We start from the raw sequence: 19,443 nt of genomic DNA, 5'->3' as shown, positions 1-19,443 counted from the left end.
CTTTGTATGTTCAGTACAAGAGTGAGTTTGGTAGCAGGTGAAAGAGGACACTGAATAGTTTATGTAGCCCAGGAAGAAGCAAGCAAAACACTTCTGGCCAAGACATCATCCCAAAGTCTTCTCCTTCCAAAAATATGCAGCTGTTCCCAGTGGTGTAGCGAGGAGGGCGAAGTGGGGCTGCAGCCCCAGGTGCCGATTCCTTGGGGGCGCACTGCAGGGCTGTACCTCCCTCCACAACTGTGCCCCAGCCCTGAAGTCCCTGTGGAGCTTGGGGCAGGGGCGCAGTTGAACGCCGGTGAGTGGGGCTCACCCCTTCATGATCTCCATTTGCAACTTGGGAGTAGGGCCAGCTGGCACTCCATGCCCTGGATCTCCATGTAGAGATTGGGGGGAAGGATGGGCTTGTGTGATGTTGGCCTCAGCTTGCCCGGGTCCAGCTTTAAAACTGCAGGCTTCCTGTTTAAATCTCCAGCCTGCAGTTTAAAGTTTGATCTAAGGCTCTCTGAGGCCAGGCTCAGACTGAGCACCAGGGGCTGATTAGTTCTAATGTTATACTGTTGGCTCAGGTCTACTCTGCCCCTGATCTCCACATGGAGACCAGAGGTGGGGAGAGCTGGCTGGCTCCCCTCCCGAACTTCACGCCGAGGTGAGGTGAACTGGCTGGCCCCGCTCCTGAGCTTCAAGTGCCGTTTTATACAGCTACGGTCCTGGCTGCTCCCCACCCCTCTGCTCTTGTCCCCCCTTCAGTGTAGACAATTATGACTGCTGCATAAGAATACAGGCACACGCTAACTTCTATACTTACTAATTTACTGAGTGAATTGAAAAGTGAATATGAGTGCACTGTTGTCTAAAACAGCTATACACATACATAAATACAAAAAAAATCCTAAAATTTACAAAAAATACAAACCACTAACAATATAAATATGCACAAAATACAAGTGCATGCATAGGAACAATTATGGAATTCTTTTTGCTTTTGTCTGTGTAATGAAACACAGATTAAATTTAAAGATACAGTCCTTTACTGTAGATAGTAATAGTCAGCATGCATAAAGGACTTGGGTTAGTGGTTGTAAGAGTTGTACACCTTCTTAAGGAGTGCAAAAATATCCAGAATAAGGCATTTGATTGAGTTTCCTGCATTTGGGGAAATCGCGGGGGTCAGCACACCCTCAGCGCCCTGGACGAGCCTCATCCTGGGAAAACCTCCTTCGTGATCAAGGTGTCTCCCCTGCCAGGTGAATTGCTACTCAGTACGCTAGAGTCCTATTTTGTAGTGTGTAACGTAGACAATTATGACTCCCAGAACTGAGCTGATCGGGAAGGGATTGCTTGCCCTGTTTTAACTCTCTACTGCCCTCCACTGTGACCCCTGACCTTTGCAAGCATCAAGCAACACTGCATAGTCCACTTGCTTCCAACGTTTCTAAGATAGGATAGAGATGAAGTAACAAGACGGGCAGATATTGCTCATCGAAAACAAATGTACAATGAAACAAGTGCTTTTTCAACCAAATGAACCTCCAGAATTTGGAAGGGGAAACACCCCGACAGGGTGCGTGTGCGAGGGATGGTTCAAGGTGTTATTTCAACAGCTAATGGAGCAGCCGGGCTTTGCCCTTTGGTGTGTGGTTGCTGTTGAAAGGACTGTTCTGGGTATCAAGCAAGAAGTGTGTGTGTGTATGGGGTGGGGAGAGCCGTGGGGTACTTTGAATGTCCCAAAAGCAGCATCCCTTCACAGACCCTCATCCAAACAGTTCCGCTTTGGAAATAGCTCCTTCCATGAAAACACTCTGCTCAATCCAAGCCATACCTGATTCCCATCATTGCAAAGATCTGCGTTGTCCAACTCTGTCTTTCCTCCCTGCTCCTCCAAGAAGACATTATTTCTGTCAAAGTGGACAGCACTGGCCATCTGGTACAATGCTATGTGTTGGAGAGGAATGAATGCTCTGCGATATATGATTGAAGGCTTTCATGGCCAGAATCAACTGGCTGTTGTGGGTTTCCCGGGTTGTGTGGCTGTGGCTGGTATGTCCGCACAGCCCAGAAAACCCGTAACAGCCAGGATCCTCTGCAATTCAGTTGAATTTTGTTACTTTTAAAAAATGCAAACTGTTTTAGGGTTGTAGGGATTCTTATATCTAGATAGCCTTTGGCTACCAATTTGTTCCTGTTCTGCCAGCACGGCCAATTGGCCATGCTGGCAGGGGCTGGTGGGAATTGTAGTCCAGAACATCTGGAGTGCCAAAGGTTCGTCACCACTGGCCTAGGGGATCCCTCACAATCAAAGGGCAGGGTAAACAAAAGCCGATCAGTCAGATAAATGAATATTCTTCTGCAGCTGACTCACAAAGCCCATATTTAAACACACTTGGCTACATTCAGTCCCAGGGCCAGGTATCAATGAGGAGGTTCACCACAACACACTGTAAAATGCTCCAACTCCACGCCCTTCTGTGTGGAAGGGTGTGAACGACGGGTATCAGAAGCTCACCTGTGACTCACTCATTTTGATGGAAGAAGCTCTCCTTTGTCTGTTCTCTAGATCCTGTTGAAGCTGGAAATACAAGTGATCCTTAGAGCTTAGCTATGATGGACCAGCAAATCTTTTCAAGCAGCTGTCAGTCTCTACACCCCGACTCTGATTTTTTGGGGGAGGGAGACAACAGTGCACTTCACCAAAAGTATGCTAAAATGACCAGGTGACTAAAGTTTCCAAAAAGATCCTGTTGCTGAGATAATGGGCTGTCTACTCACAGGATTTAATTATTGCCCTTTGATTGCCCAGGAAAATGAAGAATCAACATGAAAATCGCTTAGATTCTCCTGAAGGCAAATCTAGAGGGCAAAAATTATTTAATTGTATTAAACGGCATTACCCCATATGTCCCTACTAGGCCTCTGCGTTCAGCAGAGGCCAATCTGCTGCTAGTCCCTGGCCCCTCTATGATGCAGCTGGCCTCCACGCGGGGCAGGACCTTTACAGCCCTGGCCCCTGCCTGGTGGAACACTCTTCCTCCAACTGTCCGGGCCCTGCGGGATCTTGGTGAGTTCCGCAGGGCCTGCAAGACGGAGTTGTTCCGCCGGGCCTTTGGAGTGCCCAGCCGCTGATGGGTGCCCCCGCCTCCCCCCTTTGGGCCCACTACCATCTATGGGCCACTCTTCTTCTCCCTTTGGGAGAGTTTAGTTTAGTAGGAATTGTTACAGGCACTGCTGTCTGTTGTTTATTAACTGCTGCATTTTAACTTAAAGTATTTATAGTTTATTCTGTACCTGTTATTTTAATGTTGTTCACCGCCCAGAGCCCTTCGGGGGTTGGGCGGTCTATAAGACCAATAAATAAATAAATAAATAAATAAATAAATAAATAAATAAATAAATAAATAAATAATCCCCCATTTGTTTTCCTGCTTCTTTTTCCCCCTCCACTTGATTACTTTCGTGCCATGGTGGATCTTATTGCGGGATGCTTTTTAAAACGTGTATTGCGCTTGTTATTAATGTGTTCGTAGCTCCTCTGAGCCTGCTCCTCCGGGGAGAGAAGGATACAAGTCTAATAAATAAACAACCATCTCCATCATAATTTGTGCCCCATCAATGGCCCGTTCTGGACCAACAGCCAGCCATCATTACTCGTCAACCACATTATTGTTAGGTCTTGGATTTTAACTCCATAAATAGATTTTGGATTCTTGATTAGTAGTGTTTATTGAAAGGTAGTAAGTATTTAGTTTGAGAAAGCCAATTCTGTTTGATCTGGCTTTCTTGGGGGTTTCTTTATTCTTGTCTGATTCCCCCTCCCAGTTTCCCAGAGAAAGTATGACAAGATTTCTTTAGGGGCTTAGGTGTCTTCAAGGCCGTGATAGGGATAGATGTAGTCATTTGTCTTGTCTCCCCCGCCCCCCCCCCCTTGGGCCAATGGGAATATTTTGTTTTCTTGAGGCAGAGAGGTTCCTTAGGGTTATTTAGGGTAGTTATTTATAACTGGCGTTAAAGTTATAAATATTAGAAGGGGAAGGAAGGAAAGAGGGAAAGGTATTTTATATATTAATTAGAGGATGTATTAATCAAGTTATATGGAAGTTATAATTAGGTTATATACATCAAGTTTCATTCCTAACATTTTGCCCCTCCTAAGGTCCGCCCCAGCCCCCCCGCCCCCCCGGTCGATTTGGGTATGTTTTATGAAATGTTTTAATTAGTTTAGAGGCTTGGACTTTGGATGTGTCTATTTATTTGTTGTACCCAGGTGGGTAGTTAGTCTATGTAATTAAATATTGTAAGTGTCTTTTAAATAATCGAGTGTTCATAATGTCGTCCACTTTTTGGTGCAGATGTTTGTTAATCTGTATGAGAGGGGGTGTTATTAGTTTGCCTTGGCGGTAGTTGACACAGTATGAATGCCTATGAATACCCCTTTGTATCATTCCTTGCCTTTTTATTAAAGTACTCGTCTTCAATGCAGTACTCATATACAGGAGAGGATCCTTGTGGTCTTGGTCGTACGTGTTCTGTGGTCACTTCATCGACCTGAAGGAATGGGATTGGAACAGAACAAAACAATTCTCGTTAGGAGCTATCAGTTGCGGGAGAGGGAGAAAAGTTATTATGAGTTTTCTTGAGTTTGTGCAAGGTTAGACTAGATGACCCACGAGATCCCTTTCAACTCAGGAGCAGCAGTGGCGTTGGAGGCTAAGAGCTCGTGTATCTAATCTGGAGGAACCGGGTTTGATTCCCAGCTCGGCCGCCTGAGTTGTAGATGCTTATCTGGGGAATTCAGGTTAGCCTGTGCACTGCCACACACGCCAGCTGGGTGACCTTGGGCTAGTCACAGCTTCTCGGAGCTCTCTCAGCCACACCCACCTCACAGGGTGTTTGTTGTGAGGGGGGAAGGGCAAGGAGATTGTAAGCCCCTTTGAGTCTCCTACAGGAGAGAAAGGGGGGGATATAAATCCAAACTCTTCTTCTTCTTCTTCTTCTTCTTCTATGGCCCCTTCCACACATGCAGAATAATGCACTTTCAATCCACTTTCAATGCACTTTGCAGCTGGATTTTACTGTGCGGAATAACAAAATCCACTTGCACACAATTGTGAAAGTGGATTGAATGTGAATTATTCTACATGAGCAGGAGGGGCCTATGTTTCTGAAAGTCACAAGTTCTGTGTGTGCAACCATGTGCACACAGCAATCACCTGTGCCTGGGCTTTGTCCACTGACACTGAATCCAGGGTCAGCTCCAGGTGAATGTCCCTTGGCACATGTCTCTCAGGAAACTCTGGTGACGGAGGGTGCTGTCACTCACTTGCCAGAGCTCCCACCCTGATAAAGAACCAGTAAACTGGAGTGATCCTCATATGAATGCATAACTGCCTACACAGACATAAGCATTCCCTCTCAAGTGGACTGCCTCTCATATTTCTATACAAAGCGGGCATTCTTGGCAGGCCCCATGCGACGACTAAAGAATTATTATGTGTGTCCATGGACATCAAGAGCATTGAATTCGCACACTCTTCGGGAGTATCAAAGGTGGATCCGATTTGTCATTCATCTAGTCAAACAGGAATGCAAATTTAGATAGCATAATCGTAAATTTGACGTTCCTGTTTCTCTGCTTCTCCTTATATTAAAACAGGAAGACAGAGAGAAAGTGAGAGCTATGAATTGGCTGGAGGGTCTTGGCGTGCAGGGTCTCTCTGGTGATCTCAAGCGAGGTAATAGATACAGTGCCCTATAGAAGGGCTTCTCGGCTTCCAAGGAAAAGCAGTCATGTCCTGGATCTCCAGTGCACTCCGAAAGGAAACCAAGCTAGCGACCACAGCATCCAGAACTAAGGAGAATGTAAACAGTACATAAATACTGGTTCAAATCCTGTTCCAGAGCAGGGGGGAAGGGCTTCGGATTTGCGTTTTGATTCATGCTCTTGTTCAATTTGACTCCTGGATCTCAAAGTCTGAATGAAAAATCATTGGAAGTCACGCATGATACTCACAGAATCGTCTTCTGCATCCGCTTCACCATCAGCCTCGGTGTCTTCTGGTCTCAGTTGTCTGCCGGAAGCTGGAATAACCATGTAAGACGTCAAACGACTGTGCCAGTTTTTTTAAAAAAGCAGTAGTCCTAAACTTCATGACAGATCTATAATTCCAATGTGCACTGAATCTGGAACATCAGGTCGATGGGCAGTCATGGGCAGCTATAAACAGCTGTTGGCCTTCCGTGCACGTGTATCTTGGGGTGCTGTGTGGTTTCCGGGCTGTGTGTCAGAGGATCTTCAGAAGATGCCAGCCACAGATACAGGCAAAACGTCAGGAGAGAATGCTGCTAGAACACGGCCATACAGCCCGGAAACCGCACAGCACCTCAGTGATTCCGGTCGTGAAAGCCTTCGACAATACACGTGTATCTTTGCTATCAAAAGACACACCCACCCAGTTCACTAGCACTCAAAGGAACACTGTGGAAATGGTTAAATTATGGAATTCAGTTCTAGGGGAGGGCGTGGCAGCCATAAGCACAGATGGCTTTAAAAGGGGATAGAGAGATTCACAGAAGATAGGTCCATCAGTGGCTGTTGGCCGTGGTGACTAAAGGGAAGCTCCACATAGAAAGAAAACAAACTTCTCATTATTAGTGTTGTGGTAGAGGGAGGGGATTGCTGGGTCATGACTCTCTGGGGTTCCATTCATCCCATTCAGCACCACTGCTCAGTGCCTGCCAATTCTGTCCACCTCCTTTTGGATTGGGTTGGAAGTGAAGGACTTTGTGCTGTCTCTCAACCCAAGTCTTAAGAGAGCTGGAGAAACACACAGGTCAGGACACTGAACATCCTTTCTTTTACTGCTCTGACGATATTTCTTTGATGTGCCGATTGCTACACTCAGGAAAACGTCCTTCCTTCTTCTTCCACACCTTCTCTCCCAGCACACCCCTCTGTTCATCATCTTGGCACCATGAGAGCAGGACATGGATCCTGCATCTCTGTCCATCCTCGTTGGACTAGATCAGAATCCTATCTCTGCCCTACCAAATTCAGAATGGAGTTCCTTACAATAAAAGGAGCTGATTAGTTTTGCAAAGCCAAAGAGGCTCCATGCATAATTCGGTTCACAGCAGCACACAAACCAGAAGACGCTTTGCAGCGTGTATCTGCCCTTGAACACTCTGCTATTTTAAGGGCTAAAAATCCCAACAGTTCCTTCCCTCTACACTGCTGGGAGGAAGAATCGGGAGGAAGGAGAACAGTGGAAGGGGAGGACAGCAACAGTACACACACTGCAGTGCTCAACACCAGCTTTCCCTGGCTGCCTTCCTCTTTTCCTCAGAATGGTAAGGAGGAGCAGGAGGTGGTGGAGGTGGAACATGGCCCTAATCTATAGATTTAACAATCTGCATAGGGGACAATGTGCTGAAAATTAGGTGTGATGGAAAGGGAGGTCATCAGCAGAAGCCTAGATGCTGCCAGGGCTCAGCACCTCTATTGCCTAGCCTCCTTTCTCTCCTCCCATCCAACGGTTTCACCCACCTCTTCCCATCTGCCATCTCTAGCTTCATAGAATCCTAGAATCCTAGAGCTGAAAGTGATCATCTAGTTCAACCCCCTGCCAAGCACACCGCTGACAAGTGTTCATCCAGTCACTGCTTAAAGACTGCCAGAGAGGAGAAGTTCACCACTTCCCTGGGCAGCCAATTCCACTCCTGAACTTTCAGCTGGTAGCTTTCCACACATAATTTATACCAGTGGTGGGATCCAAAAATTTTAGTAACAGGTTCCCATGGTGGTGGGATTCCCATGGTGGTGGGATTGGAGTAGTGCCAATGGGGCTGGGCGGGGCACGACGGGGGCGTGGCCAGGCATTCCAGGGTGGGGCATTAATAATTTCTCTGTTACTGTAAAAAACTCTTACTGTAAAAAAAAAAGTTCCTAATTTCCAGCTGGTATCTTTCTGTCCATAATTTAAACTCGTTAAATCAAGTCCTATCGTCTACTGCTAACAGAAACAACTACTTCTCCTCTAATTGACTGCCTGTCAAATACTTAATACTTTCAAATACTTAATTTTGTTTCTAGAAATCAAAAGAAGGATACTTTCCTTAAACAAGGAACTTTACCATATTTCTAAAACATGTTTTTAACACAGCCCAACAGGGAGAATTATCCCGTTTTCTATCTTCGCTAACCAGCCACACAGGAAACAACAGGACTTGATGATTTTTGGACCTAATGGAATTTCTAACGGAAAAGCAGACCCAATTAGTAACCCCCTCTCAGCACACACAAATAATTAGTAACTCACTCTCGGGAACTGGTGAGAACCTGCTGGATCCCACCTCTGATTTATACCCATTATTATGAGCATTACTGTGAGTGTTATTGCTTCTTTCCCTATCCCACTGACTCCATCACCCTACCCACTGCAGCGCCCCAAGATGTTTCCTGCCCATTGTCTGCACAAATACAGACAATACTCTCTGGTTTTTGGTGGGTTTTGCAACTTCCCATCCAATGTGCTGAAAATTAGGTGTGATGATGGACATTTGCACTGAAACTTCCCTAACCCCTGAAATATTTGTTCAGCCACTTTATCTGCATATGAAGTCAGCTTGTGGTGATCATTCCACCAACAAGGGATTGTGAGAGCGACCAGCATGCAGATATTACACTAAAGCTGAGTTTAATCAAATTGTGGTTTATGAATTGCACGTGATGCTTAAGATACTGAGGCATGCTGAGACATTAAACTTGGAACTGCAATTTTTTTTTTTTAAAAAAAGAAGGTTGTCAACCCCGACACAGAACAAAACAGACAGGTAGGGGGCTGCATTTATCTTGGAGGATAACCAGCAGGCATCACAAAGCTTGCATACTCAGTGGCTTTGTGCATTTTCTCAGCAAAAATATGAGCCCCTTTCCTTTAATTGCAGTAGTCCCAAAGATGAGTCAGCAGTGTTCTCCCATCAGCTCTGGCTAACACACCCCTCTGCAGAACTGCAACTTCATAAGCCCAATATCTGGCATTTAGCCTTAGTTCACAAGGTACTAAAAAGAGAGAGAGAGAGAGAGAAAGACAGAGGCCCTTTCTGCACGGGCCGAATACAGCGCCCTGGGGACGGCAAAAACGCCATCCCCAGGGAGCTGTTTGCATGGGGGGCGCAGCTCCTTTGCAGCCACGCTGCTCTCGCGCCTCCCCAGTGGCGCGAAGCCACTGTTTCCCAACCTCGCTCCCCGAGCGAGGTTGTTGGGATACAGCGGCTTCCAATTGCCGCCGTGTGAACAGCAGCGGCTGGAAGGCGCCATCCCTCCACCCTTTCCCAATCGACTTACTGTTCCTGCGACCGTTTGGCGCGTCGCCGAAGCAGGGGGACTTGCCCCCCCCCGGCCTGTGACTCCGGAGTGGTGACGCGCCGGACAGTCGTAGGGAAGGTACGTCGATCGGGCGACGGCACAACACGGCGCCGTCGTCCCAGTAGTTTCTGGGACCATTTGTGCGAACGGTCCCAGGGGGGTTGGGTCAGTGTCATGTTCGGTGACCCAACCCCCACTGTGGCCGTGCGGAAACGGCCAGAGAGACAGAGAGCGAGAGTCAGAGAGAGCCTAGTTTGAGCAAACTTTGCCTCTCTTGCTAAATAAAGCATCTGGGCAAAGACACTCTTTACATAAATCCTGAACAAGCAAGGCTTTGTTTCAAAGCATTTTTTACAAACATCACGCAATTCATCCTTGTAACTATTTCCAGTAGACCCTGGTTTCAAAACAAGGAAATGTTTGTAAAATGAGACCATAAAAGTTCTGTGGATCGGAACACTTTAATATCATAAGACTGCGAATCAGAGAGGTTTCATTTTTCAACATGAAGCGCATCCGACTGAGTCATTCGCATGCCATCGTAGGAACTGGGCTGTTTTCACAATTATTGTATTTCCATGCACCAGATAACTCAATCTCTTTGGAGCATAGAGTGCAAGACAGTACGGTGCAGAAGTCAGAGTTAGTGTTCCACTAGGTAAGATGGTGTCCCATGGAGGCCACCACCATTTTAAGACATAATCTTAAACGTCAGCCTGATGGGCCTGCGGCCAGGCAGAGAACCAACTGGTGAGCAAGCTGATGAACAGTGTGGGGTGAGGAAGTCAGGAGCTTTAGTGGCAGCAGAGATGAGAAGAAGAGCTTGCCCAATGAGACAGCAGCCTGGTCTCTGCCTCTAGCTGGTCACTCATCAACCGACAAGCACCTCCCCTCCCCTCCCCCCTGCCAGATCAAATCTCTGGGTTTTTCTACATTCTCATTTTTTTTCACTCGTAAGCTCCTGTTTCTCTGGTGGGTCAGAAGTTGGAACAGGATTCATCTAGCCCACTGATCTACTTACACCAGTGATGGCGAACCTTTTCAAGACCCAATTGCAACCCCAAACCCACTTATTTATCGCAAAGTGCCAACACGGTAATTTAACCTGAATACTGAGGTTTTTGTTTAGAAAAAACAATTGGCTCTGAGGTGTGCGTTACTCAGGAGTAAGCTTGGTGGTAGTCAGTGGCTTTGCTTTGAAGCAACCGTGCAACTCTTCCAACGAGTGAATCACGACCCTAGGAGGGTTTACTCAGAAGCATTGCCAGCAACCGAGCTTACTCCCAGGTAAAGGATTGTGCTTTAGTTTAACAGCACTTAACAGGGTTACCTACACTGCTTCCTCAAAACTAGGTCTTAGGTTTAATGCTAATAATCGAGCCCAGCGGCCCAGACCAACCTAGATGTGTGGAGGGGGCACTCTGTTTGCGCGTGCCCACACAGTGAGCTCTGAGGGCAACCTCTGGCACCCGTGACATAGGTTCGCCATCACTGCTCTAGCTGGTCACTCAAGCACCTCCCCTCCCCCCTGCTAGATCAAATCTCTGGGTTTTTCTACATCCTCATTTTTTTCACTTGTAAGCTCCTGTTTCTCTGTGGGTTTTTTCAGTTTCACATATCTTTTGCTCCCTCTAGTGGTCAATTCAATATCACGCAGGTTTATGTCTGGCATATTTCTTTGCAGATTTAAACTGCAGGTTTTTATGCCGGACATAAACCTGCATGAAATCGAATGGAGGGGGAAAAAAAACGTGTGTAGAACAGGAATGCCCCCCCCCCGCCCCGAAGAAAAACAAAGTTGCACTTACTTGGAACTGTTGTTACAAACGCAGACACACATAGGGACTGCGCATGTGCAGGCCAACCTTGGCACAACAGAGCCCCCTAGATTATTTTTAGCTTACAACTGCTTCGAAGTTGGCCTACACATGTGCAGTTCCTATATGAGGCTGCACAGAAGAAAATGAAGTTAGTTACAAGTGAGGAAAATGAGATGAGGAAAAGTCCTCTTCCTAAATTCCCCAGGAAGATTCACTCAAGTCTCCCCAACCCAAGTCTCTGTCAGCTGCGAACCAGTCAAATTCCAACCAAAGGGTCATCTGCCCATTTTATTGTCTCTAGCTGAGCCAGCCGATTGCATTCCCAAAGCTTTGACGACTGAGTGTTTAAGCAGGGTGATTCTCAGAATCAGTGATGCTTTGATATCCAACCAATTCCCACCCCTCCCTGCTTGGTTCCTGCTGACAAGAGAAATCTTTTAAAAACCTACGTCGGGGTTTGCAAGTCACAAACGTTGGAACATAGCAATGTGTGTCCCCGTTGAAGAGCATTTATCCGTACAACTCACATCTGGGGGAAAAAGATAACCAAGGAGTGACATAATCGGGATTTACAGAATAAGAACATAAGAACAAGCCAGCTGGATCAGATCAGAGTCCATCTAGTCCAGCACTCTGCTACTCGCAGTGGCCCACCAAGTGCTTTGGGAGCTCACATGCAGGACGTGAAAGCAATGGCCTTCTGCTGCTGCTGCTGCTCCTGAGCACCTGGTCTGCTAAGGCATTTGCAATCTGAGATCAAGGAGGATCCAGATTGGTAGCCATAGATCGACTTCTCCTCCATAAATCTGTCCAAGCCCTTTTTAAAGCAATTCAGGTTAGTGGCCATCACCACCTCCTGTGGTAGCATATTCCAAACACCAAACATTGCGTGAAGAAGTGTTTCCTTTTATTAGTCCTAATTCTTCCCCCCAGCATTTTCAATGAATGCCCCCTGGTTCTAGTATAACACATGGTTCTAGAATAACATATGGAGTTCAGAAACCAGACACACAGAACTTTTTTCTCCCTTTCCCATAATACTACCCCTCGGGGGCACCCAAGGAATTTGATAGACAATGGATACAGAACCGGCAAAACTCATGTGTTGTGCATGGCTAAGAAATCAGACAGACTTTTCACCATGAGAAAGGACATCTCTGTGTGCCAAAATTTAGCATCTGAGAGAAGAACTTCTCTGTATGGCAGATTCCACATATCCTTGTGAAGTGGCTTTATCTCCCTTTGGTTGCTTTGAGAGAAAACAACAGGCTGAATCAAAAACTGAGAGCGCCCCGTTCTTCTCATTCCAGACCCTGATCACTCCAGGGCAGTGGTGGGATCCAAAAATTTTAATAACAGGTTCCCACGGTGGTGGGATTCAAACTGTGGTGTAGGGCCAATGGGACTGGGCGGGGCACAATGGGGGCGTGGCTGGGCATTCCAGGGGTGGGGCATTCCTGGGCGGGACTGTGGCACGGAGGCAGCTACTGCGCCGGTCCTTGGGTGGGAAACGAATGCACTCAGGCGCAGGCTGCCACGCACGCCGGTGCACCTCCTGCTAGACTGCTTCAAGTTCTGCGCGCTACTGCTAAGAGGAGGGCGTAACTAAGGCAAAAATCACGTGGCAAAATCACCAATTAGTAACCCCCTCTCGGCACACACAAATAATGAGTAACCTACTCTCGGGAACCTGTGAGAACCTGCTGGATCCCACCTCTTCTCCAGGGGCATGAAAGCAGAGATGTCCCCACAGGTTTTCTGCAGCCAGAGACAGGAGGTTAAGTAGAACAGTCGCGAGAGCCAGTGCGTGTAGCGGCTAAGAGTGGCTCTAATCTGGAGAGCCGGGTTTGTTTCTTAACTCCTCCACATGAAGCCTGCTAGGTGACCTTGGGCCAGTCATGGTTTTCTCAGAACTCTCTCAGTCCGTGTGGAGGCAGGCAATGGCGAACCCCCTCCAAACGACTCTTGAAAACATACAGAGGTCACCATAAGTCAGCTGTGACTTGACGGCACTTCCCAGAAAAGTTATGCTCTCCTACCATTTTATTTCCCCTTCCCTTCCCTTCCCTATTAATGTGACGCTTCTTATCAGCTTCCTACACAGTGGCGTAGGAGGTTAAGAGCTCGTGTATCTAATCTGGAGGAACCGGGTTTGATTCCCAGCTCTGCCGCCTGAGCTGTGGAGGCTTCTCTGGGGAATTCAGATTAGCCTGTGGACTCCCGCACACGCCAGCTGGGTGACCTTGGGCTAGTCACAGCTTCTCAGAGCTCTCTCAGCCCCACCCACCTCACAGGGTGTTTGTTGTGAGGGGGGAAGGGCAAGGAGATTGTCAGCCCCTTTGAGTCTCCTGCAGGAGAGAAAGGGAGGATATAAATCCAAACTCCTCCTCCTCCTCCTCCTCCTTCTTCTTCATGGGAAACATTCACCTTCTGCTCTTGGATTACAGCAAACGTCTTTTAAGAACTAGGAACTGAGAGCTGCGTCTCACACGAAGGGTGGGGCCACTACCTTAAAGGCCCAGTGGTGGTTTTTCAGGAGGGATCCCCAAATAACAAGGCGCTGATCCAGACCTCATTGTGGGCAACGAGATGCCTGCCTCTACCAATGAACCCAGATGAGGATGAATGACCTCCAGGAGACTCCCATTCATTACAGTGGGAACCCGGAGGAGCGCTGCAGAGAAAACGACCATGCTGTTGGGGTCAACGTAGTTGTGCATTCAGCAACCAGCTTGGGGATTGAGGTGGAAGGGTTTTCTTGGCACAGAGAAGAAACACCATTCCATAACAATGTCCTAACATTCTCTACAGAATGTAGAGAAGCAGCAGTGGCGTAGGAGCAGCAGTAGAGGAGCAGCAGTGGCTCACAGGGTGTTTGTTGTGAGGGGGGAAGGGCAAGGAGATTGTCAGCCCCTTTGAGTCTCCTGCAGGAGAGAAAGGGGGGATATAAATCCAAAACTCTTCTTCTCTTCTCCTACCTTTAAGGAGTGTCAAAGTGGGTTACAATCGGCTTCCCTTCCTCTGCCCTCAACCTTGCCAGACAGAAGAAATTCCCTTTTCGTGTCCTCTATAACCTATATTTATCGCAGCCCCCAACCAGTCTTTTTATCACTCTCCCTCCATTACATCTGTGAAACTTCTCTTTAATTCAATCCCCCTCAATTCCCCCTCCCTGCGAAATTCTTTTTAAAACAAGCTTTCGTTCCTTTCTCAGTTTCCTTCTCCTTTGTAACTTTTCACCTCCTCCTCATTTTTCCTAGGAGGGGCCTTTCCCCTGGAGGTCTATCATCTATCGCTGGCTGACCGAGGAGAACCCCAATATGGTCAGAAATCCAAGCTCAGGGGTTGCTTATCCTCTTCGAAGTTCAGAAGTGTCAGCGTGAAGCTGAGGAGTTTGTTGGCCAAGTTTTTAATGAGCTTGGTCTAACCTTCCTGCTTTTTAAAAAAAGAAACCCCATAAATGGCATGAGAGCTTGCAAAAATCTGACACTCGTTTAGTAATGAGAACCAGGCATTTAGCAGGGCTGCTTGGAGGCAAAGTATTTATTGGTCACGGGACAGCAGGAGGCACGCTTTATACCATCTGCAGAAGCGGTGTTTGGGGAGAAACTATAAGGCCCCTTCCGCACATGCAGAACAATGCACTTTCAATCCACTTTCACAGTTGTTTCCAAGTAGATTTTGCTATTCCGCACTGTAAAGTTCACCTGCAAAGTGCACTGAAAGTGGATTGAAAGTGCATTGTTCTGATGTGCGGAAGGGGCCTTATAGTCGTCGTCGTGTTCATCGTCGTCGTCGTGTTCGTCGTCATCGTCTTCTCCTCCTCCTCCTCCTCCTCCTTCTTCCACAAACAGCCTTTTGGCACAGCAGTAAAAACTCACAGAAAATCCAACTACGGATCCTGAGCAGCAGCAGGCGTGGGCTATGGCCCTGCATATTCTAAGCATGTGATTCAGTGCTCAAAACAACTTTATGTACTCAGAATGTTAAGCAAGCAGTTATGTTGTTCAGAAAGAACTAATTCTATCAAAGCGAACAACAAGAACATTGAGGATCACAAGACAGATCTAATAATCGAGAAAGTTACCGCTTGTCCCAAGCTCCTACTGGTCAGCTGCTTCCTTTGGAAAGTTACACATTGTATCTAGAAACTGGGTCTTTCACAGTGGAAGGCAGCTGGCTTAAGGTCACCAACTACCTGTAGAAAAACTGTTGTGTCTCTTATCAGAGATTTAAGGGGATGCTATTTGCCCGGTTATGTTATTTACCTTCATGCCATGCAAAGTTTAGGATGCCCACATTTCCAAACAGTAAGCATCTATTAAAGGGACAAAACTAATTTCCTTTAAGCTTGTGTTGGCAACTTTAAGCGCTTTTCGCACATGCAGAATAATGCACTTTCAACCGTCTTTCAATGCACTTTGCAGCTGGATTCTACTGTGCAGAATAGCAAAATCCACTTGCAAACAACTGTGGAAGTGGATTGAAAGTGCATTATTCTGCATGTGTGGAAGGGGTCTCAGATCTGCATAAGGTTGTCAGGTCTGGGTTGGGAAATACCTGGGGATTTTGGAAGTAGACCGTGAGGAGAATGGGATTTGGGAAGCAGCGGGACTTCATCAATGGAGTATAATGCCATGGAATCCATCTTCCAAAGCAGCCATTTCCTCTAGGAGAACCGCTCTCTATTGCCTGGAGATCAGTTGTAATAGCAAAAGATCTCCAGGCATCTCCTGGAGGTCAGCAGGTATAGATCTGTAGAGCCAGTGTGGTGTAATGGTTAAGAACAGGTGGATTCTAATCTGGAGAACTGGGTTTGATTCCCCACTCCTCCACCTGAGTGGCAGAGGCTTATCTGGTGAACCAGATATATTTTCGCACTCCTACATTCTTGCTGGGTGACCATGGGCTAGTCACAGTTCTCTCAGAATTCTCTCAGCCCCACCTGCCTCACAAGGTGTCTGTTATGGGGAGAGGAAGGGAATGGAGTCTCTAAGCCACCTTGAATCTCATTACAGGAGAGAAAGGTGGGATATAAATCCAAACTTTTCTTCTTCTGGTTGCTGTGGGTTTTCCAGGCTGTGTGGCTGTGGTCTGGTAGATCTTGTTCCTAACGTTTTGCCTGCATCTGTGGCTGGCATCTTCAGAGGTGTATCAAAGAGGGAAGTCTGTAACACAGTAAGAGAGAATAACTGTGACAGTGTGTAACAGACTTCTCTCTGTGATACACCTCTGAAGATGCCAGCCAAAGATACCTGCAGGCAAAACGTTAAGAACAAGATCCACCAGACCAGGGCCACACAGCCCGGAAAATCCACCACAACCAGTTGAATCCGGCCGTGAAAGCCTTCGACAATACATTTTCTTCTTCTACTTCTTCATCTGTACCAGCTGCCCCTTTTTCACGGCCCGCCCCCCCCTCCCGGCCTTGAAATGTATCTTGATAAGCAAAGAATGAGTGAGAATGAAACAACTCTTACTACTAAGCTTCATCTCAGGGAAGACTTCGGTTGCAAAATTCCTGCATGCCCCGCTGCCAGTGAAGGCAACAGCATTTGAGGGATTATGCCAGATTTGACAGGAAGTGCTTCGTATGAGTCAAACATCAAGCAAGCCCGTGCTTTTTGTTCAGGGTAGAAATGCTCCGTGTTGCTAACAAAATGGAGCTCTGGCAGGGTTTTTAAAGTGTACAAAAGAATATATTCTGTCTGTTTACCAATTCATATTACCTCCACCCACCCATTTCATAAATCACTCCCTGCATTTCCTTCGGACTCTTGTCTTGGCACAGCGTTGCTGAGCCCAACTCAGGTAGCTGTTGTATAGCAACAGGACACCACAGAAATCAAGCAAAGTCTGGGCAGTATCAAGGGGAAAAAAAATGTGTTTATAGCTCTTTTCCATGTTCTGAGTCATGCATTTGTTTGTTGCTATAGCGAACCACACTTGGATCCGTGAGTCCAAAAGAAAGTTTACAACCTACTCTGTGTCTCCGAGGATTGAAAGATCGGAATTAAGGAAACAATACAAGGCAGTGGCGATAGGAAACACCTTTTTTGGCGTCGAATCTTTATGAACGTTGAAAAGAAGAAACACCAAGAATGGAAAACATTAGCTGGGAGGGGCTGGATCCCATGGTGCTTCTGAGAGAATCTCGGCTCAAAAAGAGACAAGGAAGATGTGGTATAAATAATACAACTGTTTGGAAGAAAGGAGCTGTAAGCTGGAGCAGTGTTTTAAAAACAGCGTCCTCAGGAAGTCAGAGATGGGGCCCTTCCGCACATGCAGAATAATGCACCTTCAGTCTACTTTCAATGCACTTTGCAGCTGTGCAGAATAGCAAAATCCACTTGTAAACAACTGTGAAAGTGTATTGTCGAAGGCTTTCATGGCCGGATTCAACTGGTTCTGGTGGGTTTTCCAGTCTGTGTGGCCGTGGTCTGGTGGATCTTGTTCCTAACGTTTCGCCTGCATCTGTGTGTAACAGACTTCCCTCTGTGATACACCTCTGAAGATGCCAGCCACAGGTGCAGGCGAAACGTTAGGAACAAGATCCACCAGACCACGGCCACGCAGCCCGGAAAACCCACCAGAACCAGTTGAATCCGGCATTGTTAAACCTCACTGATTTTCATGTGAAGAACTAAAGCGCGATCCTTTACCTGGGAGTAAGCTTGGGGGTTGCTTCTGAGTAAACCCTCCTAGGGTCGTGATTCACCCGTTGGAAGAGTTGCATGGTTGCTTCAAAGCAAAGCCACCAACTACCACCAAGCTTACTCCCGAGTAACGCACACCTCAGAGCCAACCGTTTTGTCTAAACTAAAACCTCAGTATTCAAGTTAAATTGCTGTGTTGGCACTTTGCAATAAATAAGTGGGTTTGGGGTTGCAATTTGGGCACTCGGTCTCGGAAAGGTTCGCCATCACTGATCTATGGCTACCAATCTTGACCCTCCTTGATCTCAGATTGCAAATGCCTGAGCAGACCAGGTGCTCAGGAGCAGCAGCAGTAGCAGAAGGCCCTTGCTTTCACCTCCTGCATGTGAGCTCCCAAAGGCACCTGGTGGGCCACTGCGAGTAGCAGAGAGCTGGACTAGATGGACTCTGGTCTGATCCAGCAGGCTAGTTCTTATGTTCTTATTTTTGCGTTCCATTACACTAAATGCACTCTACTCTTGCACAGAGGTACACGTCCTTATTATTACTTCACATGTCCCAAGTCTTATTAGTGTCTTGTTACAGTCTGTCAAGAAGAAACCTAGAACCGCTGAAATCCCAAGGAGCCAGCGTGGTGTAGTGGTTAAGAGCAGGTGGATTCTAATCTGGAGAACCGGGTTTGATTCCCCACTCCTCCACCTGAGTGGCAGAGGCTCATCTGGTGAACCAGATGTGTTTCTGTACCCCTACATTTCTGCTGGGTAACCTTGGGCTAGTCACAGTTCTCTCAGGAATTTCTCAGCCCCACCTACCTCACCAGGTGTCTGTTGTGGGGAGAGGAAGGGAAAGGAGTTTTGTAAGTCACCTGGAATCTCCTTACAGGAGAGAAAGGTGGGGGTATAAATCCAAACTCTTCTTCTTCTTAATCTGTCACGAAGAAACCTAGAACACTGGTGTGGAGCTTGCTGTGTGAAGTTTCCAGAGTTACGGTCGTGTTCTGGCATTCATTCTCCTGGACGCTTATTCTGTGGCTGGCATCTTCAGAGGAAGATGCCAGCCACAGATGCAGGCGAAACGTCAGGAGAGAATGCTGCTAGAACACGGCCATGCAGCCCGGAAACCACACAGCACACCAGTGATTTCGGCCGTGAAAGTCTTTGACTAAACCTAGAACAGCTGAAATCCTAAGGAGTCTAACTACCCTAAAACTACCCCTGAATACTCCTATGCAGAGAGGTGCTGTCGTGATGCATACCTCAGAAGACGTGCAATTGCACAAATAACCAGTTTGCTCTCCTTCTGGTCAACTTTCTTACTTGTTCTCCCAACAAAACTTTGGAAGAAAAAAGACTCGGACAACTTGCTTAAAAACATATATTTATATCAAGAAATGCGAGAAATCCAGTCTCTATCGGCCTGCTGGAATTTCACCGCTGGAAGCTTTTGTAGCTGGAGGTGAATAGTAATAATTCACAGAAGCTGTTCTGTTGTCAGAAAAGACAAGGAAAAAGGCAGCAGTGGAAGTTTTATTACCTCCTGGCAGACAGGAGGTACAGACAGCTTGACACAATTTCAGCTTCCCAGTGTGACGCACAACCCTCTGATCTTC

At 47.0% G+C, this 19,443-nt stretch overlaps 2 protein-coding genes and 1 non-coding gene across 5 annotated transcripts in view; 1 reads left to right on the top strand and 2 right to left on the bottom strand.

The window, feature by feature from the left end:
- LOC125426857 (SERTA domain-containing protein 2-like) overlaps positions 1-19,443 on the top strand; it is a 751,974-nt gene that overhangs the window by 640,213 nt on the left and 92,318 nt on the right. The gene's annotated exons all lie outside the window — the stretch shown is intronic.
- LOC125426852 (protein AHNAK2-like) overlaps positions 1-19,443 on the bottom strand; it is a 108,748-nt gene that overhangs the window by 27,772 nt on the left and 61,533 nt on the right. For all 3 annotated transcript variants that reach the window (XM_048485655.1, XM_048485657.1, XM_048485656.1), the window contains exons 2-4: positions 6,005-6,072; positions 4,444-4,539; positions 2,504-2,566 (exon numbers count right to left, since the gene is read on the bottom strand). In XM_048485655.1, the coding sequence (XP_048341612.1) occupies positions 2,504-2,566; positions 4,444-4,539; positions 6,005-6,072 (227 nt within the window). The remainder of the gene's footprint in view (positions 1-2,503; positions 2,567-4,443; positions 4,540-6,004; positions 6,073-19,443) is intronic.
- LOC125427590 lies at positions 1,084-1,252 on the bottom strand. The gene has a single exon (XR_007243716.1). It is a non-coding gene; the product is annotated as a U1 spliceosomal RNA (small nuclear RNA).

The sequence above is a fragment of the Sphaerodactylus townsendi genome, linkage group LG02, assembly GCF_021028975.2.
Source record: "Sphaerodactylus townsendi isolate TG3544 linkage group LG02, MPM_Stown_v2.3, whole genome shotgun sequence".
In the NCBI taxonomy this organism is placed as follows: Eukaryota; Metazoa; Chordata; class Lepidosauria; order Squamata; family Sphaerodactylidae; genus Sphaerodactylus; species Sphaerodactylus townsendi.
Note: the sequence above shows the minus strand (reverse complement) of the source record. Positions and strands in the feature narration are given on the sequence as shown.